The 26,438-nt window shown below is 44.7% G+C and overlaps 1 protein-coding gene and 1 long non-coding RNA gene across 5 annotated transcripts in view; one reads left to right on the top strand and one right to left on the bottom strand.

The window, feature by feature from the left end:
- BBS4 (Bardet-Biedl syndrome 4) overlaps positions 1-23,630 on the top strand; it is a 60,813-nt gene extending 37,183 nt beyond the window's left edge. For 3 of the 4 annotated variants that reach the window (XM_078079131.1, XM_078079128.1, XM_078079130.1), the window contains 14 exons: positions 1,455-1,534; positions 5,308-5,371; positions 6,578-6,689; positions 7,666-7,738; positions 11,854-11,907; positions 13,239-13,366; positions 16,229-16,283; positions 17,198-17,266; positions 18,246-18,398; positions 18,500-18,671; positions 20,425-20,521; positions 21,127-21,268; positions 21,802-22,003; positions 22,668-23,630. In XM_078079131.1, coding sequence (XP_077935257.1) covers positions 1,455-1,534; positions 5,308-5,371; positions 6,578-6,689; positions 7,666-7,738; positions 11,854-11,907; positions 13,239-13,366; positions 16,229-16,283; positions 17,198-17,266; positions 18,246-18,398; positions 18,500-18,671; positions 20,425-20,521; positions 21,127-21,268; positions 21,802-22,003; positions 22,668-22,783 — 1,517 coding nt within the window. In that variant the 3' untranslated portion in view covers positions 22,784-23,630. The remainder of the gene's footprint in view (positions 1-1,454; positions 1,535-5,307; positions 5,372-6,577; positions 6,690-7,665; positions 7,739-11,853; positions 11,908-13,238; positions 13,367-16,228; positions 16,284-17,197; positions 17,267-18,245; positions 18,399-18,499; positions 18,672-20,424; positions 20,522-21,126; positions 21,269-21,801; positions 22,004-22,667) is intronic. The other variant, XM_078079129.1, reaches the window with a different exon arrangement.
- Positions 8,237-10,025, bottom strand: LOC118543612 (uncharacterized). The gene is made up of 2 exons (XR_004921158.1): positions 9,845-10,025; positions 8,237-8,371 (listed from the first exon to the last, which is right to left on the bottom strand). It is a non-coding gene; the product is annotated as an uncharacterized LOC118543612 (long non-coding RNA).
- Positions 23,631-26,438: the final 2,808 nt, after the last annotated feature.

The following is a 26,438-nucleotide window of genomic DNA, read 5'->3' as shown; positions in this document are numbered from 1 at the left end:
CATGAATGGCTAAGATCTGATGACTGATGGGGCTTGAGGAAAGAGAAGGAAGGAAACAAAAGTCATCAAAGAACCTCACATAGGCCCTTGCTGACTAGAAGAAGGGTGGTCCCACTCAGAGTATGGGTTATTGGAAGATAGTCAATTGCTTAACATTTTACCTTTTTTTTTTTCCTTCCTTCTGGCCTAGAAAACCATACCCATGCTTTCTCTCATAATTGTATCTTATAAATTCCATTGATATTCCCTATTGTGTTCCGGCTCCGCTGGCGCTGGGTCACAGTAAGCTTTTTTCCCTTCCTGTTACTTTATGGACCTGTATGTCTTAGGTTTTCTGGTAATGTATCTTGTATGGTTATAGAACAAATGATTACAAATAATTAGAAATCATTTCCATCTTGTTTCCTGCTGTATTCTTTCTTCTGCATTTTTAAAAGGGAATATTTCAAATATGTATTAAAGTGCATAAAAAAATACGAACCTCCGTATACTCGCTGGCCAGATTTAATAAATAAAAACATTTAGTCATGTATCCTTTAGAGATTTTTATTTTTTTGAGAAATTAAAGCATTAAAGATCTAAAGTCTCTCCGCCCCCCCTGCTTTTTAAGACGGGGGTGTGGAGGGGCAGAGGGGGAGAGAGAATCTTAGGTTCCACACCTAGTGCGGAACCCCATGTGGGGCTGGATCCCGTGACCCTGAGATTATGACCTGAGCCAGAATTAAGAGTCGGATGCTTAACCAGCTGAGCCACACATGTGCCCCTGAAGTCTCCTTTTTAATTTTCCTTTCTCCCCCTTCCTCACCACTGTCCTGAGGTTGGTGTGAACCTTTTTCTTTTTTTTTCCCCACAGAAAAGTAATTTCTTAATGAATTTTTACCCATATTTTTAAACTTTTGAATTCAAAGGAATAGTAACTCATTTTGTGGTTTATCATAAATCGTTTCAGTGACTCCAATAGATTTTTTTGTCATTGTTCCTTCTCATTCTTGGGTAGCAGTATGTTTTACCTTCCTATTGCTAGGACTGTATTTAACTATTTTTGGTCCTCTGATCTATCAGATGGGACATTAACTGTGTTATGTATTTTTTTGTTGGTAATATTCCTGAAATATCCTTTAGAGAGTCATCTTATTCACCTTCAATAACCAGGGAGAGAGAAAGAGAAGAGACGAAGAATGATTTTATTTTTTTCAGGCCATGTTATGATCTGAGAAACTGATGTGATAAGCCACAAAAACTGAGGAGAAGCATATATTCAATGTGTAATAGTAGAACAAGTATCTCTTAGTTTAAAAATCTACACATTTTTGGTGCATGATATTCTTGTGGGCAGCAGCATGAAGAATTTAATGTGATGCTGCAGTATGCTTGTAGTTAAATGTGAGCACAGTGCTTAAGGAGAAAATCTAATAACGACGATGTTGTTTGTTTTGTCAAAATATGCTGCCCAGCTCAAGAGTTTCCGATTTTGGAGAAGCAGAACTGGTTGATACATCTCCACTATATCCGGAAGGATTATGAGGCGTGCAAGGTGAGCAATTGTAATGATGCAGACCATGAGAGGCAGGCTTTGTTAGGCAACTAACAGAGTGTGTCACACAGATTTGTGGCAGTTTAAATCCCACTAATAATGTATGAGTTCCTGTTTCCACACACTTTGTGTATTGGTTAGCTTTTGCCATGCTAATGCTGCTTAACAACCTCAAAATTTCAGTGGCTTCCAACAGCAGACAATTATTTCCCATGGCTCTTCAGACTGGCTGTGGCTTGGCTGGGTCTGACTATAGGCTGGGGTCAGGTTCAGGTGTGTCCCGCGTGTCTTCTCATTTTAAGACCAGGGTGAAGGAGCAGTTGCTGTCTGGTACTTGTTGGTCCTTGGTGGATGGCAAATGTTCAACACAGCATAGTATTTAATTTTTTGATCTCTGGATAGGTGAAAAATGAAATTTCATTAATTCTCTTATTATGGTGAACTTGATCATCATTTGTATATTTAAAAACTTTGTATTTCCTTTTTCTCTATACTGTATCTTTGATACATACTTGCTGACAGACAGTAGTATTAACATGCCAGATGTATCCTTCATATTCTTTTTGGCATTTGGAACTTTGTATGCTTCTAAGGCTGTGGTTTTAAATTTTGAACTGTGGCATTTGTGCCTATGGCAGCACAGAACTAGCAATATTTATTACCAGCATGAATCTTAAAAGGTTTCTTTCTTTCCTTCTATGATATTATCCTTTTCTTGTTTCCCTTTTCCTTTTTTTTTTTTTTTTTAAATGTTTTATTTATTTATTCATGAGAGTCAGAGAGAGAGAGAGAGAGAGGCAGAGGCAGAGGGAGAAGCAGGCTCCCCGCCTAGCAGGGAGCCCGATGCGGGACTCGATCCCAGGACCCTGGGATCATGACCTGAGCCGAAGGCAGACGCTTAACCATCTGAGCCACCCAGGTGCCCTCCCTTTTCCTTTTTTGACAACTTCTTCTGTTTCCTATTTTTGGCTTCTCTTCCTCCTTTATTTCTTAAGAGTTGGGGATGTTCCTAGGTCCTATCCTTGACCATTTTCTCTGTGCATTTCATACATTTCCTCCTGGTCTTCAGACCAAGCTGATACTTACTGATTCTTCACAGGCATTTCACATTCAGCTTTTCGTGTAGCTGAATTTATCTGCTTTCCTCCAAACCTATTCCTTCTCTTGTACCCTATTGCAGGGATAGGTACCATCTGTCTGTGTCAGAATCCCCTGACCCATTGTCCCTAATATATTACAGATAATCATTACGTTCTGGAGAGCCTGTCTACTATCTCTTGAAACTGTCCACTTTCTTCTCTCTCCAGGCCTTAGTTAATTTCCATCATTTTTGTTTAAATAACTGTGAGGATTCTTATACCAATCTTGCCTTCTTTCCATCTGTTTTCAGCAGTGCTCCAAAAATGACTTTTCTATTAAGCAAGTAGAATCAGGTTACTTCCTGCTTAAAACTTACCAAGATTTTCTCGTTGTTCTCAACTTTTTTTTTTTTTTTTTAAGATTTTATTTATTTATTTGACAGAGAGAGACACAGCGAGAGAGGGAACACAAGCAGGGGGAGTGGGAGAGGGAGAAGCAGGCTTCCTGTGGAGCAGAGAGCCCGATGCGGGGCTCGATCCCAGGACCCTGGGATCATGACCTGAGCCGAAGGCAGACGCTTAACGACTGAGCCACCCAGGCACCCCTGCTCTCAACTTTTTTAGCATGGCATTGAAGCCCTTTTCTTCCTGACTCTTAGCCACCTCAGCTTCTCCTCCAACCCCTGCCAACACAGGATTTTAAAACTGTTGATTCCAGAAAGCCTTCCTTGAGTCTCTAAGTTACTCAGGTGCTTGTTCTCTGAACTCCTATCTCATCCTGAGCTTAGCCTGTCACAGGAGGAAGGTAGAGCCTGTATTTTGCTATCAGAGAGCCCCTAGCATCTACAATGATGCCTGGAAATCTTTTCATATTTTCCTTAGCTTGCCTGGATTCTAGATAAGGGTTGGCAAGCTTTTTCTGTAAGGAGCCAGATGGTAAATATTTTGGGCTTTGTAGGCCACAGTCTCTGTTTTATATTCCTCATCTTCTCTTATTTTTTTATAACCCTTTAAAAATATGCAAACTACTCTTAGCTTGGGAGCTTTACAAAAACAGACTGTATGGCTCAGATTTGGCCTGTGGGCCATAGTTTGCTGACCCCTGTTCTATAGTAAGTAACCAGAAGAGAGTTGAGATTTTAAAAAAAATTCCAGACGAACATTATTAATAATTATTTGTATTCTATAGATTTCTTACATATGCTCCTTGCCCATGTCTACCTTTTCTTTTGTTTGTTTTTTAAATTTTTAGTTTAAATTCAATTTAGTTAACATACACTGTATTATTAGTTTCAGGGGTAGAATTTAGTCATTCATCAGTTGCATATAACACTCAGTGCTCATTACATCAAGTGCCCTCCTTAGTGCCCATCACCCAGTTACCCCATCCTCCCACCTTGCTCCCCTCCAGCAACCCTCTGTTTCCTACAGTTAAGAGTCTCTTATGGTTTGCCTCCCTCTCTGTTTTCATCTTATTTTATTTTTCCTTCCCTTCCCCTATGTTCATCTGTTTTTTTTTTTTTTTTTTAAGATTTTATTTATTTGAGAGAGAGCATGAGTGGTGGGGAGGGGCAGAGGTTGAGGGAGAAGCAGACTTCCCACTGAGCAGGAAGTCTGATGCGGGGCTCCATCCCAGGACCCTGGGATCATGACCTAAGCTGAAGGCAGACACCCAACTGACTGAGCCACCCAGGCACCTCATCTGTTTTGTTTCTTAAATTCCACATATAAGTGAAATCATATGGTATTTGTCTTTCTCTGACTGACTTATTTCGCTTAGCATAATACCCTGTAGTTCTCTCCACATTGTTGCAAATGGCAAGATTTCATTCTTTTTGATGACTGAGTACTATTCCATTGTGTATATATACCACATCTTCTTTATCCATTCATCTGTCAGTGAACATCTGGGCTCTTTCCGTAGTTTGGCTATTGTGGACACTGCTGTTATAAACATTGGCGTTCAGATGCCCCTTGGAATCACTATATTTGTATCCTTTGGGTAAATACCTTGTAATGCAATTGCTGGGTCATAGATAGCTCTATTTTGTAACTTTTTGAGGAACCTCCATATTGTCTCCCACAGTAGCTGCATCAGTTTGCATTCCCAGCAGTGTAAGAGGGTTCCCCAACCAACATCTGTTGTTTACTGAGTTGTTAATTTTAGCCATTCTGACCAGTGTGAGCTGGTATCTCATTGTGGTTTTGATTTGTATTTCCCTGATGCTGAGTGAGGTAGAGCATTTTTTCATGTGTCTGTTGACCATTTCGATGTCTTTTTTGGAGAAATGTCTGTTCATGTCTTTTGCCCGTTTCTTGACTAGACTTTTTGTGTTTTGGGTGTTTGGGTAAGTTCTTTATAGATTTTGGATACCAGCCCTTTATCTGATAAGACATTTGCAAATATCTTATCCCATTCCATAGGTTGCCTTTTAGTTTTGTCGATTATTTCCTTTGCTGTGCAAAAGCTTTTTATCCTGATGAAGTCCCGATAGTTCATTTTTGCTTTTGTTTCCCTTGCCTTTGGAGACGTGTCTAGTAAGAAGTTGCTGTGGCCGAGGTCAAAGAGGTTGCTGCCTGTGTTCTCCTCTAGGATTTTGATGGACTCCTGTCTCACAGCCAATGTCTACCTTTTCTTCAAAACACTTCGAGGCTCCGAACTACTACTCAGAAGTATTTTTCTTCCTCTTTTAGGCTGTTATCAAGGAGCAACTTCAGGAGACTCAGGGCTTATGTGAATATGCTATCTATGTCCAAGGTAAGACATGTATTTCTTCTCTTCTTGCTAGAGAAATGAATACTTTGCCTAGGTTCTGAAGGAAGAGCAAACTACCTAAGAAGCACTTTAAGTTCAAATGTTCTACAAAGGTCTTATTCAGTATTATGTTGTTTGAAATCAGAACATAATTCTTGTGCGGGATTTGACATCAGAAATGACAGATTCTGTTAAAAAAATTTGCTGCTGTCCTTCCCCCCCATTCTCTAGTGTCTGGCTAGTGTTTTCAGAGTGCATGTTAGGGTCCCTGTCTCAGGCAGCAGCTTCAAGTCCAGAAGGGGCTTCTGGAAGGGCTCCTTGTAGTCAGGCTAAAAGAGATGAGGAAAGGCTTGACGATTTTTTATAAGGGTGTTAGGATGAAGGGAAGAAACCTAGAGGTATAGAGGGTAAAGCAGAGAATAGATGAAATTTATCAGAAACCAAATATAGGAACTACTGACTGAAATTTTACTCTTTAGCATCTTTAGTTTTTCTAGGAACTTTTCCTTTTGATTCTTTGGTGTAAATGAATGGTTTTGTTTACCACTCATTGGATTGGTAGCCTTCAGATTAATATACAATTTTCTGACATAATTTGTAAGATACTGACACATCTAGGATATCATGGCAAAAAAAAAAATGCTCTTTTATTCCCAATATTACAAGTTCCGGACTCTCAGTGCCTCATAATACTTAAACATGTAAATTCTTCTAAAAATTTAAGCCTGGGAAAAATTACTGATGCAGTTTGGTTGCTATATTGAAAGCCAAGTCCAAAATATTAGTTCATTCGCGGCCAGAATCTCCTTGATTGCACTTTCCCTGTTTGGGTATTCTCTGGAAACCGCTGGATGGAGGCGGTTGGAAGTCTGGATTATCATGATGAATAGAGTGTTTGATGGGGAAGCCCAGGAATGTCCTTATTATGAAGAATTTGTGGGATAATTTTCAAGGCACCTGGTTATCTGCATGGTGGATGCTGGGAATGGAGTAGGTCGGTTTATCTTATTAAAAAAAGTTTTAGATCGTTAACAACTTTGCTACTTGTTTCAGCCTACCTGAGGTCATATCTGATTGTGTTAAAGTTAGAATTATCCAAAGGATTTCTTTGGTATGATTTCTTAACTCCCTCTTCTCCAATTTTTCTGATACCAGACTCTGTTCTCCCCAGAATGTGATGATTTTTTCTGTGTTTCTGTTTCTTGGCAGCATTAATATTTCGCCTGGAAGGAAATATCCAAGAATCCCTAGAACTCTTTCAGACCTGTGCTGTTCTCAGCCCTCAGTGTGCTGATAACCTCAAGCAGGTGGCCAGATCTTTGTGAGTATTTGCTGCCTGCAAGCCCCGGGGCACTCCAGAGAACACTGTAGAAGGCATTCTCAGGCAGAGGCTGCTTCTGGCAGCCTGATCAGCCTGATACATAGAGGGAGAGTTGCTCAATGGGATTCACTTTAAAGAGTGGATTGATTTTGAAATTTGAGAAAATGAGTTAACAATGAGTATTTCAAACATTGTGTAGTGTAGTGTGATGGGGAAAGCCTGATACTGTTTATCATACAAATAGTGACATCTTGTTCCCTCAGTCCCCTAATCTTATTGGCAACCCATAAAATTTCTTTCATCTGCTGTTCCAACACGTAGTATAATACTTGACATAGTAAGTTTTAGTAAGTGTTTGTTGAGTGGATGTCCTGACAGTTCCTGGATATAGTCAACCTCTGTCTTTACGCTGTTAGGTACACTGATAGTTTTTCTACTCCCGAGCCATAAAGTGTCCATGGGGTTCCCATCCCCACTTTCTTACCTACTGTCGTTCATACTTGCACTGTCTTTGCATAGAGGCCCGGATTGCCTTTGCCTCTCTTTTAGAACTGTGATCCAACATCAAGGCAAGAGATTTAGTCTTGGAAGGGAAGGGGATGTCCCTTAAGTAAATGGTGATGATGAATGCTGGCAGCTCTTGCTTAACTGGCATATATATATATATATTTTAGCTTGTTTCTTTTTTGTTCTACATTTGTGGTACATTGCAGAAAATAAATTACAGAAGACTTTCACTAAATTTGGTGTAGAGTGAGACCAAGACCCTGGGACAGCGATTAGTGCAGCCCCTACCAAAAGAGCTTCTGTTATTGATATATGCCAGCCTCATTCGCCAAAACAGCACAGCTGGCTAATAGGGAAGAGGCTTCCAGAATTCTCTCCTGGATGGAATATTAGTCAAATGAGGGACTAGTGGAGTTAGTCCTGTAAAAGCTTTGAGTTAATAATTAAAGAAAATGTATCTCTTCCACAGATTTCTTTTGGGAAAACATAAAGCTGCCATTGAAGTATATAATGAAGCAGCTAAACTTAACCAGAAAGATTGGGTAAGTAGAGAACTTGAAGTTCTTTGTTATTAGTGATGTGCTAATGGTTCCATTTGTCATATGGCTGTCTTTTGTTATTGCTACTGAATACCTACATGCCCAAAATGTCTTTATTTTATCCTCACACTTGATTGATGATTTAACTAAGCATAAGATCAAAGTCATGTTTCCTCATAACTTAGCAGACATTGCTGCCTGGTTTTCGGGCAGTCTCTTACCAGTCTGACTCTTGTTGATAACTCCACTTTCCTCTCTAGAAGCTTTGAGGATTTTCTCATTGGAGTTCTGAAATATCAATCATCGTTGTCTAGAAGTGTTTCTTTTCTTTTTTTCCCCTCATCTGTAGACCCTCAGTTGGCTTTTCTCTAAGGATCCTTGCCCTATTTTGGGTCAGGGAAGTTTTCTTTGAGTAGTTCTTTGATTTTTTTTTTTCTTCTCCTCCATTATCCCTTTGTATCAGTCAGGGATTATAACTGCAATAAAAATTCTGACTAAACATTGGCTTTACCAATTAGGGGTTTATTTTTTCTCACGAAACCGATCCAGGTGAGTAGTTGTCAACATTGACTTGGTGGTCCAAGGATGTCAAGGCTGAGGCTTTTTCTTCATGTTCACAAGTCGTCTGCTGCAGCTCTAAGATCACATCATCATTCCAGGCAGGGAGAAAAAGGAAACAACAAAGAGAAAAAGACATAGCCTATATTAGGGAAGTATAGCTTTCCCAGAAATCCCCAACAGACTGCCACTTGTGTGATATCAACCATCCCCACCCCTTTAAGGAAGGCTGGGACGTGTAGTTTTTACGTTGGACACATTGACACTCTAAACAAAGTTAGGGTCTTTTAGGAAGGACAACAGGGAGAGTGGATATTAAGCAGCGGCATGTGCCACACTGTTTTCCACTGTATTAAACGTGTTCTGTACTTGTTTCCTGTGGCTCTTAACTTGTATCTCACATATTCCCCCTCCTTGCCTTTCTGCTGTACATTAAGGGACATAGCCTCTCCATGTCTCTGACTCTTTAAGTTTTGTTCTGCCTTCCAGAATTACCTTTTCCTTCCTCTCTTTGTTTTGGTTCTTCTTTCTCAGGCTGTTGATTTTTTTTCAAGTAGCTGAGGACTCTTGGAAAGACCTATCTCTATGTGTGAAGGATTCGATTGGTTAGTACAGAGAGCTAGCATGGATTTCCCTGCAGTTCTTACAGCACTATTATTTTTGAGAAGTTTCAGTTTGTTGGTCACTTCTGTAGGTCTGAAGACAGAGATGCCACCAGGTATTTTATAGCTAAAGGCCAAAGTGAAGCCACAGATAACGGAAAATTCATTTACTCTTTCATTCATTTAGTCATTCTTTCAACAAATGAGTGTCTGCTACATGACAGGCACTGGGCTGTGCCTTGGAGATGTGAAGATGGATTGGTGGATTATGGGACAATCAACTAGAATAGGAAATACAGGAAGGAAGAGAAGGCAGTTTTGGGAGAGGAGGATGATAACCAGTCAGAGCTAAATCCTGTCTTTAACATCGTGGACATGATGAGTTTTAGCTTCTGGTAGGGTATCTAAATTGAGATGTGTCCAATGCATGCCTGGATATAGAAGTCTGAAACTCAGGTGTTCTGGGCTAGAGATACCCATTTTGGAGCCAGCAGTATAAAGGTGATGATTAAAACCATGAAATTGGATGAGATCACTCTTCAGTGAGCTGAGGCTGGAACCCAAGAAAAAGTGTGGAAGGCCTGAGCTGAAGAGGAAGAGAGCCTGTAGAGGAAGATAGGGAGGAAGTGGAACAGGAAAGCTCAGAGTCACACAGGGGTTATGAGAGTATCTGTTAGTCCATCCAGTTGGTTGAAAGCGCTCATTCTGCTATTACTGACTCACTTGGGATAGCCATTCCATTGGCGCGAGTAGAGGTGGTCATGCCCTGAACTGCCACTCTGTGTCCTACTTGTTTCTTCAGTTCCTGTGGCCACAGAAGACCTTGTAGCCCTACTTTCTTGGACTCATCAGGGCATCCCACAATGCGGCTGCAGCAGGGGATAATAATTCCTCCTGCTGGTATCTCATTTGACTTTTGGAACAGCTCTGTTCAGTAGGGAGAATTTACCTGTTGACCTGAGAGGGGTGAGAAGCTGAGGATTTGGCTAGCTGGAGTCACTTGCCGAAGGGGGCATAGTGAGGTGGTGGCAGAACCAGAGCTAGGACTCAGGCCTAGACTCTGAGATTCCTCACTTCAGGCCTGTGATTCTTCCACTCTCCGGCTGCCTTTTGCAGGATGTCTGCTGGATTCCCTCATTCTGTGAAAGACACGATTTAACTCTTATTTGTTCTGTTTTCCTTTTCAAATTTCCTTTGTCATCAGTTTGTTTAAGGCCTGTTGCTGCTGCCTTCTCAAGTAATATCTGTGACAAATGATTTTTAAAGAGTTAGGGGTTAGTTAGCTTTAGGGCACTTAAAGGGCAAGCATGGATACATTTCTCCTCTCTAGCTCCCTGTGTACATTGTTATGGATAAAGAAAAGGACACAAGTTTGGAGGCGGGCCTGAGTTCAAGTCCCAGTGCTTTGCAGTGTGTGGACATTATTTGGATTGTGATTTAAGAAAAAAAATTTGTGGGTTTTATGCTTCTTGAACATGACTCAATGTCTGATATAAGCAGTTATTTTTTTTTTTCAGGTATGATAATGGTATTGTAGGTAGTTTAAAAAAAAAAAAAAAAGACCTGTCCTTTAGAAATACATAATAAAACGTTTGTGGATGTTATGCTAGCTGGCATTTTGTCAAGTAGTGGGGTAGATGGGAGTATGGATCGGATGGTTATTGGGACAGAGTGATGAGTCCATGATGTTTCTGTCTACATTTATGTATAGTTGAAATTCTTCTGAAGATTTAGACCTAAAAAAAGAAAAGAAATCCTAGTGCTGACACTTTGTCTCAAGTTAGGCAAACTACTTAACCTCTCTGACCTTCAATTTTCTTCTCTCTCAAATCAGAATTGTTATACCTGTGTTTCAGATTTGCTGGGGAAATTAAAGTAATACATATATGAAAGCCATCTGGCATAGAGCCTGTTGTGAAGTAGGTACTCCATCAATGATCCCTATTTTGTTATTTTAGGAGACTTGGAACACATTTTAAACCATTTGTCTCTGAGCCCTGGGGTCCGTGTTTTGCCAGACAGGGACACTTCTGGGTCTAAATGTGCTTCCACACCTCTCCACTACTAACAGAAAGTCCTCACTGTTTCCATAGAGCACTTCCCTCACCCTTGCTTCCTCCTTTCTCTGAAGCTGCTGCTAGTAAAGGGAGATTCAATATAAGGGAACTTGAGAGATTCTGTAGAACTCAAGGTGAACTAGAACTGGAAAGCTGTTAGTAACCAAGGTAGCCTACTCTGCATTTCTGCTTCAGTTTTTTCTTTTTGTAGGTCAGCCGTTGGCAGACTTTCTGTAAAGGGCCTAGTGAGTATTTTAAGCTTTGTGGCTTCATATAGTCTCTACTGCAGCTACTTAACTCTAAAGTTCTAGTGTGAAAGTTCTGTAGGCAATGTGTAACAAGTCGTCGTGGCTGTGTTCCAGTAAAACTTTATTTACAAGAAAAGCAGAGGATGGATTTGGCCTGTGGGCCAGGGTTTGCAGACTTCAGCAGATTGGCTTCAATGACATGTATTCCGCCTCAGCGGCCTCCAGATGCTGTTGTCGGTCCCCGAGTCCACACCACCTGGTCAAGTCCCAGATTCCTAGGAGAAGGAATCTGGTCGGCGCGCACACACACACACACACACACACTTAGGGGTGGAGCAGGGGCTGTGGGCAATGTCTTCTGAGAGGAGGGCAGGGGGCAGCTCTTAGAGAAGGCAGGCCTGGGGCTGGGTGTGTGCCTCTGAGATCCAGGAAGATCACCTGTTCATTCTGATTTTATCTCTTATAATCTGAGTTTTTAATATTTAAGAGCCCATTTTATAGAATTAAATGTATTTAAGTATGAAATCTAGTAAAAACCTACCTGTAGTGCCACTTAAAATGTAAGCTTTGCTGGACAGTAACAGTCTAGCTGCCTGTCGTGTCATTCTGATAGTAACTGTGGAGTTTACACCCCTGCTGTCTTCTGTGTGTAGGAGATCTGTCACAACGTGGGAGTCTGCTACATTTATCTGAAACAGTTCAGTAAGGTACTGTGTGGGAGTGGTGGTGGCGGTCGCGTGCCGGGCTGGGGGCGCACCGCGGGCTGCTCGCTGCGGAGGTGCTATCCCTCGTGGTGTGTCATTCCTGAGCACTGCTTGTAGAGATCTTGGCAGCAAAAATGGAAAGTGCCATACATTTATCCCTGTATTTATTCTCATTTTTCATCCATCTGCTTTTTTCTTTTTCTTTTCTGATTTTAGCAAGAAAATGACAAACTCTAGAAATATTATGAGGGAATTGCAGTCGAATCGCTTCTCTCCTCTCTTCTCTTCCATCCCCACTGTAATTTTCCAGTATAGAAACAAATGTTCGATAAAACTTAGATATCAAAAAGTGAACCCTTAGGTCTTAAAAGTGTAATCATGACTGTGTGAGCTATTTTATGGTCTGACGGCAACTGATTTTAGTTTTTAAGGTTATTGGAAATGAATTTAAGTTTTAAGTCGATCTGATTTCTGACAGTTACTGTTTTTAACATTATTTTCCATGTAAGAACTTATATTTTTAATGGGTCTCCTTAGGTTTCCTGGGCAGATCTGTAGTGTTATATGCTTGTTTAGCAGAGTTTTCTCCTCAGAGAATATTCCAAGCAAGTACATTTCTATTCATAGGATTATTCTGAGCCACGGGAGAGGTGGGATTGGTCTTTGGTCAGACCTGTACTGAAAAGAAGGAGAATTATATTTTACTGTAAAGCTAACAAATATAATACTTGACATTGATGTAAATACTTGTTGAATCAATGAATGACTTAAAGCCCTTTTGGTCATCGATTAGGATAAAGCTCTTCCAGGGCAAGGAATTTGTTTTGTTAGCTCTAGTATCCCTAGTACCTAGAACAGTAGGTACTCAATGGATACATGTTGAGTGAATAAAGGAGAACAGTGTGTTCATTCATTTATCAAACTATTGCTGAGGAAAATGAGGTCCACTCCGGGGAAGGTTGTGCAGTTCATCAGTGGTGCAGCTGGGATCGAATTCAGGGCAGTGCTCTATTCTGTACTACGGCACTCCTTTGAATTATGAAGTATGAGCCATGGGTATGACTATCACGAAGCAGGAGACACTCAGAAAGGTTAATCATCATGTATAAAAAATTCTCCCACGTGGCTCCAGAGGCAGACACCTCGTGTTGCCAGCTGTCCTGTCATCAAGCAGTTTTGGTATGTTGTAGTGTTTTTGGGTAGTAGGGGCTGTTTGCTGAGATGCCGTGTTCCTGCCTGAGTACAGCAGGAGCTCTGTCTTTACAATAGCCGCAGCAAGCCATTGTCCTTTCGTGGTAGTGACTGGGTTCTCTTTACTCCATCAATCATATTAGGCACAAGACCAGCTGCACAATGCCCTCCATCTTAACAGGCATGATTTGACTTACATAATGCTGGGGAAGATCCACTTGCTGGAGGGAGACTTGGACAAGGCCATCGAAATCTACAAGAAAGCAGTGGAGTAAGTATGTCTGTTTTCTTTAAGGCAATGAGAAAATAAATGGGAGCAGACATAGGAACCCCCAAGCTTAAGACTGATTACGGATTACCGTGACAGATTACTAGTTACATGAGTCAAGCTCAAGCTAAGGTTAGAAGCTCCCAGTGGTTTGCTTACATAAGGAAGACTTGGGTTTCTCACCTATCAGTATGGCTAGTCTAGCCTAGCTGGACAGTTCTGCTCCACAAGATCGATCCGGGATCCAGGTTCTTTATTAACCCACCATTCCTTCAGTTTTGCCTTCACCTGCATAGTTGAAGCTGACTTAATGTGGTATCCATGTTCCAGGCTGTGGTGAGGGGCGGTGGTACAGGAAACTACTGAGTAAGCAGCTCGAAGTAAGGTTTTAATGGTTTAGAAGTTGCACACATCATTCCTGCTCACATCCCATGGTTTGTGAGGTGAAGTGGCCACTAGCCACAAGGGAAGTGGGTACACACTTGCTCAGGAGGAAGGAGAGGATAGATTTTGGAGTCAGCTGGTAGTCTGCCATTGTGGTTTCAAACTTTATAGGAGATCTTGTTTCCGGAGACATTGGAGTCAGAAATCTCCTGATTCACTAATAAACATGTGGCGTTTATTAACATGAGACCGATACCTTGTTTTTTTTTTTTTTTTAAATATCATTAGGGTAGGCCAAACCCCTATTGATAATGGAACGGACTGGCTTTACCAGGATGGTGTTCCAAGTTTCTTCTCCAGGGACACATACTATATTGTCTTTTTTGTATAGGGTCTTGTTTGTTTTAAGTGGGATAGCTATAGCAAAATGTCTCATTTGTTTTGTCACTTAACAGGATGTGTGGCCACAGTGTATTATTCCTGATAATTAGTCTCTGAACTGAACTTAGATTTCTGTTAATTACCTTTGTCTTCTACCACAGCAGTCACTTTTCTGGTTATACCAGTCACAACACTCTTCTGAATTTTCTTCAACCACATTTTGTGTCTAAAAAGACATAAAAATCCCTTGGTTTGGGGCACGTGGGTGGCTAAGTCGGTTAACTCATGATTTCGGCTCAGGTCATGATCTCAGGGTTGTGAGATCAGGCCTCTCGCTGGGCTCCCTGCTCAGCAGGGAGTCTGCTTGAGAGTCTCTCTCTCTCCCCTCTCCCCACTAAAATAAATAAATCTTTAAAAAAATATCCCTTGATTTGTTAAGCTACAAGAGAGTTGTCAGCAAGAGGCTAAGTTTATAGGGACAAGTAGGAAGGAGCCCATGTAGCATATTTTAAGCGTCTATAGTGCTGGGTGGAAGGAAGCCTTCTGCCTTTTAAAGTTGTCTCTTTGAGATTAGCTCACAGAAATCTGGAGGGTGACATTCTTCCAGGACTCATCAAGGACTTAAGTCAGTATAATTCCCGAGGGAAAAAGGGGACAGCTGAACATTTGGAACCTCACTGAGAATGGAGACCATTGTTTATGACCCATTGCTTTGGAGATGGTAGTCATGTTTTGGTGGGGGCCAAGGGGGATGCCACCAAAATCAGGGAAGTTACGTAATTGGTTTGTGGGTGGGACGTGATCAAAGTGGATATTTATTATGGCAGAAAGCGAAGGGCAAATACTCAGTTGAACTGAGTATGCTCTGTTTGGCCAGCTCATGCTTCCTCTGGCTGGGGCTTTGGCCCTTTGGTCTGGTCTCCCCGTAGGTAACCAGTGCCCCACTCGGTCCTTAGAAGCAGGAGACGCTGTTCCTTGCCTTTTGGCATTTTCACTGTTGAATCTGCTGATGATCCTACGGACAGAACATCTCAGCTCAGTGTTGCTTAGGTTTTGTGACAGAGGGAAGGATCAGTGAGGGACTGGGAAAGCAAATCATCTTTTTAAAGATTTTTTTTTTTAATTTATTTATTTGACAGCACAAGTAGGCAGAGTGGCAGGCAGAGGGAAAGGGAGAAGCAGGCTCTCTGCTGAGCAGGGAGCCCGATGCGGGGCTCGATCCCAGGACCCTAGGATCATGACCTGAGCCGAAGGCAGTCGCTTAACCGACTGAGCCACCCAGGCGCCCCAAGCAAATCATCTTTTACTTAAATCAGTGTTTACTTCCCAAAGCCAAAAGCTAATTTTTTCCTTGAGCTGGTTTGTGTCTTACTTCTTTTTTTCGTTTGGCTATTTAGTATGGTTTTTTGTTTAATGTGGAGAGCAGAGCATTAGGGCCGTTGGGATCCTAAACACACAGAAAACTCTGCTGGTACTGTCAGTACAGTGAGGCCAGAAAAACGAAACAAAAAAGCCCTACAAACCTACGAGAGGGAACTGGCTACAACTGTGTGTTTTAGACGGACTTGATTTATGGAGCATCAGTCTTTAATTGTATCTGTATAATCAGGGACAGTCACAGAGAATATTCCATAGGTGGTTCTTAGGACTTTGGCCCTAGGGAAGGGTCCTGACAAAGGAGTCTGGATTCCAAGTCCCAGGGTTGAGAGAACCACTTTTGTTTTGTTTTTGTTTTTTTTAAAGATTTTATTTATTTATTTGATAGAGAGACAGCGAGAGAGGGAACACAAGCAGGGGGAGTGGGAGAGGGAGAAGCAGGCTCCCCACTGAGCAGGGAGCCTGACGCGAGGCTCGATCCCAGGACCCCGGGATCATGACCTGAGCCGAAGGCAGACGCTTAACAACTCAGCCACCCAGGTGCCCCGAGAGGACCACTTTTGGAGGAAATTCCCAGATCACCTTCAGAAATTTTCACGGGGAGTAGGAGGCACAAGAGTGTCTCCAGGTGCAGCACGAGGGTGCGTCAGCGGGCAGGGGTCTCGGTGTCTCATAAACATCTTGTTTCCCTCTGAGCACTCTCTTTGGGTCTCTGTGTTGCAGGTTCTCGCCAGAAAATACGGAACTTCTTACAACTTTAGGACTACTCTACTTACAGGTAATGAGAACTCTACTCATTCATGCACTGATGTTAGAAATGCTTTTGGATTTGTTTGGATTGTCACGTCCCTGCACTTTAACACATTCCACTAAAGGGCATAGGAAGCACATGAACCTTACTGTCTGCATTTGATATTCTTTGTCTGCTAAAGGAATGTAATTTTCTGCATTCGAATCAGGCAAATAAGTCTGTTCGAGGCTACTGCAGTTCTAATTCTTACCCATGTAAGGAAAGGGCAGATATGAGAAATAACTTGGGGGGGCGGGGCTGGCATCGTGTTGTTGTGGGAGAAGCTGTGAGGCAGCGGAGCACTGGCAGGGCTGGGGCCGGGGGCCGTTTCTGTTGCTGCTTCTGCCCAGCCAGGTGCAACGGGAAAGAGCAGGAAGAGCGTTGGCTAGAATGACAAGTCTCCTCTCCCCTCCACGTTTTCCCGCATGTGAATGGCTTTCTTGTAGTGCCTCCACTTCTCTCTACCAGCCTGGCACCCCTGAGGCTGTCTCCCTGCCCGCTCCCCCCAAGCTCCTCAAGTGCCCTGCGCAGCTGGTCCACCAGCTCTGCCTCTCGGGTGGCCTTTCTGTCTCTTTTGTTTTCTGGAGCTTACTCCTGGGCCTTCCTGGGCTTTGGCTTGGAGGCTGGCCCCCGGGGAGTGAGGCTTACCTGCCCATTTCCTGCCGGGGAGGCATCAGTGCGGAGCGTAGGGGCTCCCGGCAGATGGAAACTTTGACCTTCAGGGGACAAATCAACAAATATGGGGATTTTTAGTTTTTTTTTAATCTGGTCTCTTGTAGCTCTTTTTTTTTTTATCATGACAACCAGAAAGCCTGGGTGTTGCTGTTCGGGGCATGGTTGGCCAGACTCCTTAACTGCTGTCTCCCCACTGATGTAATTCTCTGGTTTGCTTTTTCTCCAAGCTCGGTATTTACCAGAAGGCATTTGAACACCTTGGAAATGCACTGACTTATGACCCTACCAACTACAAGGTATCGTACGTAGGCTGTCAAACCCCAGAGCCTTCACACAGACGCTCCCACTGCTGTCAGAGCTGACCTGGTCCTAGAAAGCAGTTTGGATACCTGAGAAATTACCTGCTTCTTAGAAAAATTATAAACAGACATGGCCTTTCTTTTTTGAACATATTGTAAAGTGTTAGCGCTCTGCTGCTTATTTTCTCCAAGTGCACATTTACTGTCACAGGCCTGTCTGTCAGGCAGACAGTGAAATTGTTGTGCTGGTGAAGGTCCATGTGTTACTCAGGAAATGAGCAAGGTCTCTACAACTACTGTCCGAGGAGATTCTGGTGAAGTGACTTCTGGGTTCTTAATGAATTTGCGAGGACAACTCTTGTCCAGATAGGACTCTGGGGCTGAGATCGTGCAGTGGGTGGATGAACATCATGGAGGGAGATGCAGCAGAACGGGCTTTGACAAAGGGTGCGGACCCGGTCCTGTCCCTTCTGTCACAGGAGGTATGGTAGGCTGATCCTGCCAGCTCCTGCCTGGGCGCCTTTCCTCGGAGAAACGAGGGCTGGGCTGCGGAGGCCTCCAGCTGACCCCCCTGGGTGGTGCCAGAAGGAGCTGGACCTTAAGTGGCCAGACAGCAGTTTCTGGGTTGTCAGGAACCCTTGGGGGTACCAAGTAGGGGCCGTGGGGAACAGATGAAAGGCCGCTTTTACTGCAAGGGCATTGACTCTGAGATACTGACTTCGTGGACTAGAAGTAGGAAACAAATGAGTCAGGGCAAGTCACTGACATTTTTTCTTTTTCTGTACTGTGCCAGAGAAAGCCACAGTGGGTGCGGGGACATTCCTCCCAAGCATCTGTCCTGAGAGCTTGAATATATTTTCTGTGGCCCGGAAGAAGTGTGTATGTCCTGTCCCTGCTACACCCAGAACGACCACTTCACTGTGACAGCCTTTGGGGAATGGCTCCATTACTGGCTTTTCATGTCCTGTGTTTTCAGGCCATCTTGGCAGCAGGCAGCATGATGCAGACCCACGGGGACTTTGATGTTGCCCTCACCAAATACAGAGTTGTAGCTTGTGCCGTTCCAGAAAGTCCTCCGCTCTGGAATAACATTGGAATGTGTTTCTTCGGCAAGAAGAAATACGTGGCAGTGAGTGTCTCCCCATCATCCTTGTTTGTGTTCATACAGGCAGTTCCTGGGGCTGCCAGCCTTGCCCCAGCCGCTCATCCGGCGCCCTCTCTCCCCCGCAGGCTATCAGCTGCCTGAAGCGAGCCAACTACTTGGCTCCCTTCGATTGGAAGATTCTGTATAATTTGGGCCTTGTCCACCTGACCATGCAGCAATATGCGTCGGCTTTCCATTTCCTCAGCGCAGCCATCAACCTCCAGCCAAAGATGGGGGAGCTCTACATGCTCTTGGCTGGTAAGAGACATTTGTGGGGAGAGCCCCTCTGTAGTCTGTGATGACGGAAAATGATCTAGAATCTTAGGAGGTCAGTGGTTAAATGTCCTGTAGAAGCCGGTGCCTCGCAGATCCTGTAGGAGCCTAGCTGAGTGTCCTGGAGCTTGAAAAAGAAGACAGTATCTGGTTGCTTCTAGCCTGGGGGCATTTCATTCAGAGACCAACAGGTTAAATCAAGATCATCCCTAGTTCATCTTTTACCAGTTGTTTTCCCTGACTTGACAATTTATTTACATATATATATAGAGAGAGAGAAAAAGAGAGTCCAGCTAAGTTCCAGATACCATTGAGTGTTAAGAGCTTGGGCTTTATTAGGAAGGGTCCTCCTTCCACTGCGTACTGGTTGGATCTCATAGTAGAGAGGGAGGATTACATAATTAAATAACCAATGAATATTAACTATTGGTTTTTTGTCATTACATAATTGGTCTATTATTATTAATGTGAGTATTACTAAAACATTAAAGTACTGACTAATTTCTGGGGGATATTTCTCCACATACTAGACTTACTAAATGTAAGCCTGAAAGCACTTTTCCATATTCTCATTGACAGTGTGGTCTTCAGGTGGGTTTTTTAGAATCATTATTGTGGGGTTCTTACTTATAAGAGGAAGGTTGCAAAAGCAAATTGAATCGTGGTTCACTGGGGGTTGCCTGAATATGGAGCGAGCTCTGTTCTGATGGGGATGCAGGAATGGGAACAGACAGCCCGACTGTAAGGCACGAGCAGCGTTCTGACTTCCCAAAGTAGAGATGGCCTTCACACTGCGTTTTGAAGGCTTGGCTGGAACTCACCGGCACAGTGTGGCCGAGGAGCTGGGAGCAAAGGTGTGCGGCCCGAGCGGCCGTGTGGGCCCTGCCCTGAGTGGCAGTTGTGTGTGGAGCGCAGTGGGGGGGGTGGTCGGGAGAGATGGTCTGGGGCCACCTCACGGACCGCATGAGCGGAATGCCTTTGGATAAAGGACTTTGGTCTTTATCCTAGAGGCCGAGGTTTTCCAACTGTATTCCTAGACCGCTTATGTGTCCGGGGGAAGTGACGCATGGCTGGGGGAGGTGGAGTGGGTCCGGCTTCCAGACAGCTCTGTTTTGCTTTGTTTTATAGAACAGGCTTCCAGAAAGTACTGATTAAAAAGGAGACTGTGAAACAATGAATCATGGAACACTATATCTAAAACTAATGATGTAATGTATGGGGATTAACATAACAATAAAAAAATTAAAAAAAAAAAAAAGAAACATTACCATAAGAGCCAAAAAAAAAAAAAATAAAATAAAATAAAATAAAAAGGAGACTGTGTTCTGTTGCTAAACAAAAGTTAAAGATCAAGGTTTTGGGTGACAGAGAACCAGTGAGGATTCTGAAGTCAGGTGGTGACATGGTCCGATTTGTTTGTAAGTTAGGGCGACCCCGGCAGCTTTGTGGCAAGTGGATGGAGGCAGATGGGGACTTTGCTGTGGGGATAAAATGGCAGGCCTGAAACAACTTGCACCTGAACAAGGGCGGTGTCCAAAAAGAAAGCGCAAAAAACAGGATTCTGGAGACGCGTCAACTGACTGCCTGTGGGGAGGGGCCGTCCCAGCTGATGATGACACTGGGGCGTCCGGGCTGCGTGACTGCAGGCCGTGGCTTCAGGAGCTGAGAGGGCAAAGGATGGGCTGAGTGAACGGTGGCCTTGAAACGTTCCTTCTGTTTTCTACGCTGGGCTCTCCAGCCGCGGTGCCCACTTTCTTTGTTGCAGTGGCCCTGACCAATCTGGAAGATCCAGAGAACGCCAAGAGAGCCTACGCAGAAGCCGCCCGCCTGGACAAGTAAGCTGCTCTGGCAGGAGTGGTAGCGGGGCGGGCTGGACTCCCCGAAACCGCCAGGTGGCGCCACAGCTCGGGTGTTGCTCTCGGAGGCCTAACCGCGGAAGCCTGCAGGCCTCGGCGCGCCATGGCTCAGCTGGAACTGACGCGGGCTCTTTCCGAGAAAACGTTTCCAGCCCCGAGTTTAGCAGTCGGGAGGCCAGAGAAAGAGATGGCAGTGGGCTTGGGCTGCTGACGGCCATGGGCTGGCTGGAATAGCAGATGGGACTCTGCGCTTGGTTTCAGATAAACTTAACTCTCCTGGGATTCATTCCACCGGCGTCTGCCGGGCAGCAGGCTAGGGACCCCCGTTTTCAAGCCTGCCCGGGGAGGGGGGGCGCTGTTGAGGGCTGGGACGGCAGACTCGCTCCCACCACCTCCTGCTCGGCTGGTTGGGCAGTTGCAGCCGTGATGCTTGTCCAGAGGTCCACACAGTATGTGTTCTCACCTTGCTGTAGAATGGAGAAGTCTCTTAACCAGTTTGTGCCTGGTCGTTTGTGCAACGAGAAGGATCTCTGAATGAGCACGGCTGCAAAGCCGGAGCCCCACAGAATCCCTGTTTGCCACAGGTGTAAGCCTTTAGTAAACCTCAACTACGCGGTGCTGCTGTACAAGCAGGGCGAGAAGGAGGGCGCCCTGGCCCAGTACCAGGAGATGGAGAGGAGCGTCCGCCTGCTCAGGGACAGCGGCTCGCTGGAGTTTGACTCTGAGGTGTGTCCTTTATTAGCTCCCAGGAGGCTGTCTGGGGACTTCTGAGCCAAGCCCAAATAATCTGAATACAGGGTGTCCGAAAGGTTCATGCCTGTTTCAGCTTTGATGTTCCTGGCAGCATGAAATCTTGTCAGTCACCGCCTGAGGAAGAACTTTCCTAGAAGAAAGCAGTAAGGGGAGATTCAGGCTGAGTTATGTTATTGATAGAATACAACTGAGTTGAGGTCTGTGTCTCCTTGCAGCTCCCTCCCACTTCCCCTCTTATGGGAAAGGCAGGAGTTTAGCCCGGTAGCGCACCGACCTTGGATCGTCGGGTTCTGAGACCCTGTATGCACTCCCGTGCCATCCACTGGGGGGGATCTGTATCCTCTGCTCTTGGAGAAGGATTTCCTTGCAATCAATACTTCCTCAAATACTGGTACCGGCAGACACGATTTCAGCTCAACTCCCAGGTGGAAGGCCTAGGGAGAAGTAGGTAGGCTTGTCTCTGCCAGTGATATCTGTGACTTTTTTTCTTCCCATGTGGGCACTAGATGGTAGAGATGGCCCAGAAACTGGGAGCTGCCCTCCAGGTTGGGGAGGCACTGGTCTGGACGAAACCAGTTAAAGATGCCAAGTCAAAGCACCGGACCACTTCAACAAGCAAAGCTGCCGGTGTCCAGCAGCCTCTGGGCTCTAATCAGGCTCTGGGACAGGCGATGTCCTCAGCAGCTGCACACAGGAAGCTCCCCTCAGGTAGGAGGCTCCTCGGGGCTGCAAGCCGCACATGCCAGCAGAGAGGTGACAGCTTTAAGTGAGGCTCAGACTCAGAACACGTCTAAGTAGTGTTTCCTGGAAGGGGAAAAAGCCATATGCTGGCCAAATTGGCACTTGCTTTCTTAAGGCAAGTTGTGCAGTAGGGAACAGCGACTGGGAGGCTTAGGTGAATGGTTAAAACACTGGGGCTTGGGGCGCCTGGGGTGGCTCAGTCGGTTGGGTGTCTGCCTTCGGCTCTGGGATCGAGCCCCAAAACATCGGGCTCCCTGCTCAGCGGGGAGTCTGCTTCTCCCTCTGCCCCTCCCCCTGCTCGTGCTGTCTCTCTCTCACTCTTTCTCTCTCAAATAAATAAAATTATTAAAAAAAAACCCCAAACACTGGGGCTTAACACTATTCAAGGTTAGCAACAGACGACAGTACCTTCTGTTACGATAAAGCAGGGAGAATTCAAGCAAGACTGCGGAAGTCAGCGTGGGGGCAGGGAACTGAGGATTTTTCTCAGTGAGTCTTTGAAGGCAAAGTGGACCAACTATCCCATTGGTTCTAGAAGATACGGGGTTTCTTTTTGAAATTTGACAATAAAAATCATGATTTCTTCCAGAATTGTGGAACTGAGCATTCCCACTATTTGTTTTGTTACTAGGTGCTGGAGGGACATCCCAGCTCACAAAGCCACCATCTCTGCCTCTGGAGCCAGAGCCCACTGCGGAAGCACACCCAGCTGAAGCATCGGCACAAATAAGAGAAAAACAGGAGTAGGATGACCCCGGAGTAGGGGTTTCTTTGGTGAGGATGTAGCAGGTTAGGAAGGGTCACGTGACACAGGCAGCAAAGTGGCCAGTGTGTTCCCTGGGCACCAGGGGACGCAGAAGTGTTACGATGCTCACAAGGAGCCTGCAGCCGTTTCGGCCTCCCGTTAGCCCCGTCAGCCCGGAGATAGGAGAGAGCCCAGACGGGTCCTTTAAGAATTAAGTGCAAGGCTCATGGCTCTGTGTTTGTAGCTCCAAGAGCCAGCAGGGCACACGATGCTGTTTGCTTTTGAAATGACTTTGACCTCCTGGATGACTGACCCCTTCCTTTGTGGAAGGAAAGTCTGAGGCCGACCTCTGCTCAGGAGCCCTGTTACGGTGAAGCCTCGGCTTAGCTGAGGTGACCCTCAGGCTGTGCGGCTTGTCAGCCCCGAAGGCATACACAGATCTTGGATTAGTAATCCAGCTCTAACAGTCTAAATTGAAGGGGAAAAAATGATGAAAAAAACCTCTATAAATCGAGGCCTAGCCTGTTGGATATTCCAGCTGCACCTGTCCAAGGGAATCCCAAACAAGTCCCTCTGTCTTGTTCTTGAGAGATATCAGAGCGTATGCAGAGCCAGATCGTGTCCGTAATGATGAGAAGTAGGAGTGAAGGGCTGGGCTGGTATCGACACCAAGGATGAAAAGGAAAAAAAGAGCTTCTTTTTACTTAAAATAATCAATGATACCCCTGGCCAGATGCTATCAGTACATCATCTATGTGTCCTTTTTAGAATAAAGATTATGTATCATCCCTTTGGGGAAAGTTGTTAGGTGTAAAAAGAAGAGATCACAATAAAACCTTTTTAAAAGAACCTGTGATCACAGTCCTCTCTTACCTGCTTCCAAAACTAGTTTGAAACCAGAGAAGGCACCTCATGGCCAAGTTCCTGCTTAGTGCCCGCATAGCTTCTGCTGCCGCCCCGAGGGATGGGGGCCAGCAGTTTGCATGAGGGCCAGTCCCCATTTTGCACTTAAAGTGCCCTATAATCACCAGAATTTGAAGGTGAGGACAGACCTATTGCCAAACCATATGAAGGAGTTTTTTATATTATGACTGGGTCTGTTTCGACACTGAGGCAGCAGCTAAGTGAGCAGCAAACTCTGCGATTCTGGGGTCTCAGAGATAGACGACAGCGTAGCGGCAGCAGGTCCCTTACCCCGTGGCAGGTGTGTGGCAGACCTGGGGTCTACCCCCTGCGCAACTGAGAAAGCTCACCTCTATCTCGGTGTGGGGTCTAGTGTCCCTGCAACTGGAAGGTCTTGGTGAAAATAAGGGTATAAACTAAGAGGAGGAGGAGAGGGGGCTCTGGGAGAGATTCGGGAGGTCAAGTCAACAGGAGTTGGGGGCTGGAGGTAGCAGGCGAGAACAGACTGTCGCGTGGGCACGTGCTGCTGGGGAGAGTTACACAAACCAGAGAAGAGGGACACTGGGGGACTCAGGTGGAGGGTTGTGGAGTCTAGTTTTAGACGTGTTTATCTTCGAGACATCCAGATGATGATAGTAGACGAACAGCTAGATTTCAGGTGCGAAATCTGGCTTGAAGGTAAAGATGCAGGAGTAACTTAATTTGGGTGATGGCTGAAACCACAGATTTGAAAGGAGTCCCCAGAGGAAAGCTAGGAACAAGAAGCCAGGGGGACCAAAAGCGGGAAACGAGTATTTAAAGGGAGAAGCAGAAGAGCCCACAAAGGAGACAGAAGCAAGTGACCGTGATAGAGACAAACCCAGGAGAGTGGTGTTCGGGGAGGCCAGGGAAGGACAGGCTCAGGAAGGGATTGGTCTCCCCGAGCCCTCCCAACAGAGCAATACTATTATCCCCTCTCTGTAAAGGAGGAAGTGGAGGTTGGGAGAGGTATAATGAGTTTTCCATGGAAAGTGGTGGATCAGGATTTGAACCCAGGTCTGGATGCAGAACTCCTGCTCTTAACTGTTATCCATGCATTCATGACATACCTTTTAATTTTTTTTTTTTTTTTTTGGTATTTCTAACCTACATGGTTCATCTGAGTTTTTTTCAAATTGTCACAGATCTCCAAAAGATTTTCCAATGCATTTACTGAAAAAAATCCACTTATAGTTCAAGCCCACGTTGTTTTTGGGGCACAGCTGTACTAGGTCATACCTGCTCGGTCTTTTGGGCATGTAGATTCGCAGCTTCTCATTCACTCTGGTGAGAAAGGAGCTATTCTAATTTCTAATACAGGAGTTGCTCATGTCCTCACAGTTTTTCACAGAATTAGGAAAATGAGGCAAAGTACATGATCACAGACACAGACGTGGTTTTAGATGGCTTGAACTGAGGCAGGAAAGTGCAAGTATAAACTAGCATATGAGAAAAGTGCCCTTTTTATGGAGTATATTAGTACAAAACTGCATTCCAAAGACAGTAAAGCTTTGGAATGTATGATTATAATCATTTTGTTTTTGAGAAGGAGGGGGGAGGGGCAGAGGGAGAAGGGAGAGAGAGAGAATCTTAAGCAGGCTCCACACCCAGCACGGAGCCGGAGCCAGATGGGGGCTCAATCTCAATGCTGAGATCATGACCTGAGCCAAAATCAAGATTGGATGCTTAGCAGACTGAGCCACCCAGGTGCCCCTATGATCATTTTGTTTTTAAGGAGGAATTGTTATTGTCTGGTAATAGCAGAGTAGCTCATGTTAGACCAAGCCTCCAAAGATAACAAATATAAACAAGTAGCTAAATATAAAATACTAGGTTTAATTTTTTAGAAAAAATGATATGACTGTTCCAAGCAAAAAATTGTGAGGTTTAACACATATAACTAACTAAGGAAGGGGGTACATGGAACTCTAGGCTTGAAAGGTTTTTTTTTTTAAGATTTATTTGAGAGACGGGGTTTGGGGCAGAATCTTTAAGCAGGCTCCCCACTGAGTGTAGAGCACGACATGGGACTCCATCCCACAACCCATGAGATCATGACCTGAGCTGAAACCAAAAGTCGGACACTCAACCGACTGAGCCACCCAGGGGCCCCTAAGATTTTATTTTTTTAAGTAATCTCTGTACCCAACATGGGGCTCAAATGACCCTGAGATCAAAAGTTGCACACTCTTCCGACTGAGCCAGCCAGGCACCTCTGGAAATTAAAATTCTAAAAAATATACAGTTAGTACCCTCCTCCTCTAAAAGGCAGGAAAAGAAGAACCAAGGAATGGGGCACCTGGGTGGCTCTGTCGTTAAACATCTGCCTTCGGCTCAGGTCATGATCCCAGGGTCCTGGGATCGAGCCCCGCATCAGGCTCCCTGCTCTGCGGGAAGCCTGCTTCTCCCTCTCCCGCTCCCCCTGCTTGTGTTCCCTCTCTCGCTATGTCTCTCTGTCAAATAAATAAATAAAATCTTAAAAAAAACCCCAAAAAACCAAGGAACAAAAAAAAGATGGGACAAAGACAAAATAAATAGCAAAATGTTAAATGTGAATCCAGTCATGTCCATAATTACATTAAAATGTGATTAGACTAAAAAAAGTAATTGGACTGTACATTTCAATTAAAAAGTAGAGAAAGGAGGGGCGCCTGGGTGGCTCAGTCATTAAGCATCTGCCTTCAGCTCAGGTCATGATCCCAGGGTCCTGGGATGAGCCCCGCATCGGGCTCCCTG

Source organism: Halichoerus grypus, chromosome 8, assembly GCF_964656455.1.
Source record: "Halichoerus grypus chromosome 8, mHalGry1.hap1.1, whole genome shotgun sequence".
Taxonomy (NCBI): domain Eukaryota; kingdom Metazoa; phylum Chordata; class Mammalia; order Carnivora; family Phocidae; genus Halichoerus; species Halichoerus grypus.
This window is presented reverse-complemented; position numbering and strand designations above follow the sequence as displayed.